This window comes from Tupaia chinensis, unplaced genomic scaffold (assembly GCF_000334495.1).
Source record: "Tupaia chinensis unplaced genomic scaffold, TupChi_1.0 Scaffold139757_1, whole genome shotgun sequence".
NCBI lineage: Eukaryota > Metazoa > Chordata > Mammalia > Scandentia > Tupaiidae > Tupaia > Tupaia belangeri.
The window spans coordinates 240,662-244,991 of NW_006199637.1; the positions used below are offsets into that span (position 1 = coordinate 240,662).

Here is a 4,330-nt window from a genome sequence, read left to right on the forward strand (position 1 = left end):
TCTGGGTGCCGGAGGAAGCACCACGCTTCAGGGCAAACTGGGGACCAAACTCATTCTGAGCCCTCCTTCCCTGGATGCAGCTCACAGCAGCAGAGGCGGGCTAGCTGCCAGATAACTGCCAGGTTAAGCACTGGTTTTGTCACAATGCCCATACCTCCCCCACCACAAGCACACACACCACCTGCCCCCCCCCACACACACACACACTCACACAATATACACGCCACATGCTACTGCTTCCGTGCAGGTTGATTTAGTAGAGCAGTGAATTGGCTCTGAGCAGCCAGAAAGGGAGCCCTGGTAAACCCGGCCCTGAGTGAGTGCCCAGCAAGACTGTGTCCCTGTGGCGCTGCAGGCCCCCATGGTGTTGAAGACATCAGTGACCCTGGAATCCCGAGTGAGGGGGCTGAGTTGCAGGCTCAGAGGAAGAGAATCTTCCTCAAGGCCCTACATGCTAGGACTGGGTTCTTCTGGTAGAAACATTTTCCTGAGGAGAGAAAAGATGTTGCTGATACTATAGCAAAATAAATTATTCTTTCTATCAGAAATATACTACTTTTCCTTTCTTGGGGACATGAGGTGTCTCTCTCACACAGAGCCAGTACTTCCAAGCCTGACGAGGTCTCTAGAGAAACTAAATACAAAGAGCCTTGCCCTGAGACCCCCACGGCTCTGGTGCCCAGCCCTGTAGATACCTGCAGCTCCTGGATGGAGCGTGTCCTCTGCCTCTGTGGAATCATCTGAGTAATCCAGGGAGACCAACGCTGTCATGTCTCTCATAGATGAGGAAATCTAGGCTCAGAGAGGGTGAACAGTTATCCCCAGGCCACGCGGCCAGTAAGAGACCAGCCAGTGAGGCCCAGGGCATTGTGACCGGCGCTGAGGCATGCCACTTCCCGTGTAGTGGCTGTGTTCTGTACGCGCTCTGGTTCTGCACACTGCACTCCCATATGCTCTACTCCTCTTGGCAACCTCACCTAAGAAGCTGTTTTAACTCCTTGAATCCTGCTTCTCCCAACCCAGATCCTTAAAGCCAAGCTCTGGACAATTTCAGCCCTACCCTCATTAGCTGTGTGACCTGGAGTGAGTTACTTAACCTCTCTGAGCCCCCAGTCTTCTCATCTTTAACATGGAGATAACCCTCTCTTCCCCACTACCACATAGCATGTGGCATTAAAGAGATAATGCACATGGATTTGCTCTATTGACAAAAGACTGCAGAGGATACCACCCTCCCTAAGTTGTCTCCCCAACAACTGACACATGGCCCAGGGAGGCATCGGCCCTCGCTGCCCTGGCCGGGTGCATGCCGCTGCTACAAGAGCCTCGGGCAGCCCCGCTCTGTGGCAGAGATCCCCCCACAGGCTGAGCTGCACTCAAGCTGCTGCCTAGTGGGCTTGCATCCCTGCAGGCACCTCAGAATCGAAGAGCCCTTGGCTGGGCAATATAGATGAGGGTAAGAGGGCTCTGATTTTCCCATCAGGGAGCCCAAGATAGAGCAACAGCATGGATTTCCTGTAGGGCATTTACACAGGTGGTCACTGAGGGGTTGATTTCCCCCAACCCCCGTGCCTTCTTGCATAGCCATGTAAAACACACCTCTCTAGGTAAAACTAGTCCAGAGCCATAATTACCCAATACCAGGTTCAGAATGTACCCTGCAGAAGGGTGAGGTGAAGTCCCTGCTTTGGAAACCTCACTTACTTGGGGACATAGCACAAGAAGCACAGAAGAACAAAGTGAACGTGACCTTGCATAATGACGTGCCAGGCACACTTTGGGGATTTAGGAATTAAAAGAGAGATGAAGAGGAATATCACCTTCAAAAAAACTTCATGGTGGGGGGCTGGGGAAGTCCAGCAGGTGGCATGGTGGTTAAGGTGTTGGACTCCTGTATGGCCAACTGCGGTTCGAGTACCAAACCTGGCAGTTTGTTTTCTCTCTCTCTGGTAAGCATATGTGCCCTATAGCAAATTTAAAAACAATAATAATAATAAATAAAATGAAATAATTCTTTTTATTTCTTTTTTCAGAGGTTTTTTCGCTATAGGGCGTGTGTGCTCGCCAGACAGAGAGAGACATAGAGACAGAAAGCGAGAAATCACCCCCCAGGGGGGATGGTCACGCCACAATCCCTTCTCCTCCATTCTCCTCTCAGGATCTTGGGCATGCACGCACACGCGCCTGGCGTGAATTTTAAGCCACCGGGTCCGGGACGCAAACCACGGTCGACTACGTGGAAGTCCAGCGACGTAGCCATTACGCTAACTGCTGGTTCCCAAAATGAAATAATTCTTTAAAAAAAAAAAAAAAAAAGACTTCACAGTACTCTGCAAGGATCTCCAAGAAGCCAAGACAGATGTACCTAGAGCAGGTGATGTCTCCTTTTGCATCAAAAAGACTTGGTACAGATGAGCTGCAGATGACTCAATTGCCCAGCATTTTCCAAAACCTCTTCTTTTTCTGTCTGTTTTAAGGATGGATCATCTTGAAGGAAATTCACTTTTTTTAATATTTTAAGGTATTTAAATTGTGGATTTTAAAAACAGCAAACCCTGGTTTCCTAACAGCCTCACTTACAAGTTCAGGGATTCAAATGCTTATGAAGATGGGGGAGAATAAATTAAAGGGGTAAAGACATCTGCCCATCCTGGATTCCTGTAGTTCCAGGATTCCCGGCCCTGGACATGCATTACACGTGCCCGGAGAATTTTCAAAGGTACAAATGCTGCATCCACCTAGAGACAGCAATTCCTGGTCTGGGGGCTCAGGCGACTGGATTTGTCTAAAAGCCTCCAGGTGGCTTCTAATGCACAGCTCCCTGGCAGAGCAGCTGTCATCCATGTTTGGCCTCCCGGACACCCCCTTACCCCCTGCACTTGAAGCCAATGTTCCAGATTGTCCCATCTCCCCCAAGAGTCTCTTGCCAGTGGGTCACTTCTGTCTCCCACAGAACCAGCCCTCCTCCCTGGCCATGCTGGACCTTCTGCATGTGGCTCGGGACATCGCCTGTGGCTGTCAGTATTTGGAGGAAAACCACTTCATCCACCGGTGAGTCCAGGTGACCTTGCCCTTCTTGCCGCCTTCTGTATGCTTCCCTGCTATCCAAGGGCCCGGCTCTCCTCCTTCAGAGCAGAGTGACAGGCCTTTCTCCAGAGCAGTTTGGTAGATGCTGCTTTGTCTGTCTTTGACGTAGTAATGTACTCTATCAGGGCCTCACTTGCCCCACACAAAAAACGGGTATCCTAAAATCTCCACCCCAGAGCCAGAGAGCAACGAGTTACTCTTGCCATCCTGTGGGGGCCCCTACCTGTATCTTCAGCATTCAAGTCCCATAACTTAAAGGTGAAAATCGGGCTCCTTAAGAGGAAGTTGAGGGACCTGCTGATGGCATAATGGTTATGCACTGGACTTCCATGTGGCCAACCGTGGTTCAAGTCCTGGACATGGTAGCTTGAAACTCATGCTGGGTGCATGTGCGTGCATGCCCAAAATCCCAAGAGGAGAATGGAGAAGAAGGAATTGGAGTGTGGCCATGCCCCCAGGGGGATGATTTCTCGTCTTCTGTCTGTCTAGTGAGCACATGTACCCTATAGCAAATATCTCTCTTAAAAAAAAAAAAAAAAAAAGAGGAAATTGAAGGAGTTGATGGAATTCATAATTTTTTTCTTTTAATTTTTTATATAAATTCAATCATATTATTTAGCTTACAAAGTGAACATTTCAGTATGTATGTGAACATTTCTCCCCAGTTTAGTTGATTAGAGTATCTTCCACCAATAACACCACACCTCCCCCATCCCATCAATGCTCTCTCTCCATATCCCTCTTTCAAATGTCCTTCCTTAGGTCCCTCTTCTCAACACACTCCACTTCTTTTTTTTTATCATCATCATAATCTTCTTTATATTACATTGGATTACATATAACTTTACAGTGTATTACATTGTTTTTTCAAAAGGGAATTTCATGCATGTCCGTCAGTACAGAGACATTAATCTCTCCACTTCAACATTCAATATCTTTTATATGTTTTCCCCAATCATTATTTTTATTATTCTAATTATTTTTTAAAACAGTCAATTGCTATTTCTCATTTTGCTTGTAAAAATACTTCTCAGACCAATACAGTTGAGAATACTATACATGTCATCATCAACAGTTAATAAGCCCTATCTGTTTCTCACTAACGTCCTGCCTCTCTATTGTTCACTTGCTATCTTTCTCTATCCTCTTCTCTTCACTTACCCCATTCCACACTGTCCTATTCTCATTAAGTAACTTCACTGCTTTTATGTCCTCCGATTTTTTGCTCTCTATCATAGAGTGC

At 47.4% G+C, this 4,330-nt stretch overlaps 1 protein-coding gene and 1 long non-coding RNA gene across 2 annotated transcripts in view; one reads left to right on the forward strand and one right to left on the reverse strand.

Moving 5' to 3' along the window:
- Positions 1 to 4,330, forward strand: part of ALK (ALK receptor tyrosine kinase) — a 216,418-nt gene that overhangs the window by 183,086 nt on the left and 29,002 nt on the right. Inside the window, 1 exon segment of the mRNA XM_027765802.1 lies at positions 2,954 to 3,051. Coding sequence (XP_027621603.1) covers positions 2,954 to 3,051 — 98 coding nt within the window.
- LOC102492376 (uncharacterized) overlaps positions 246 to 4,330 on the reverse strand; it is a 19,481-nt gene continuing 15,396 nt past the window's right edge. Inside the window, exons 2-3 of the long non-coding RNA XR_336535.1 lie at positions 696 to 792; positions 246 to 487 (exon numbers count right to left, since the gene is read on the reverse strand). This is a non-coding gene — a long non-coding RNA (uncharacterized LOC102492376). The remainder of the gene's footprint in view (positions 488 to 695; positions 793 to 4,330) is intronic.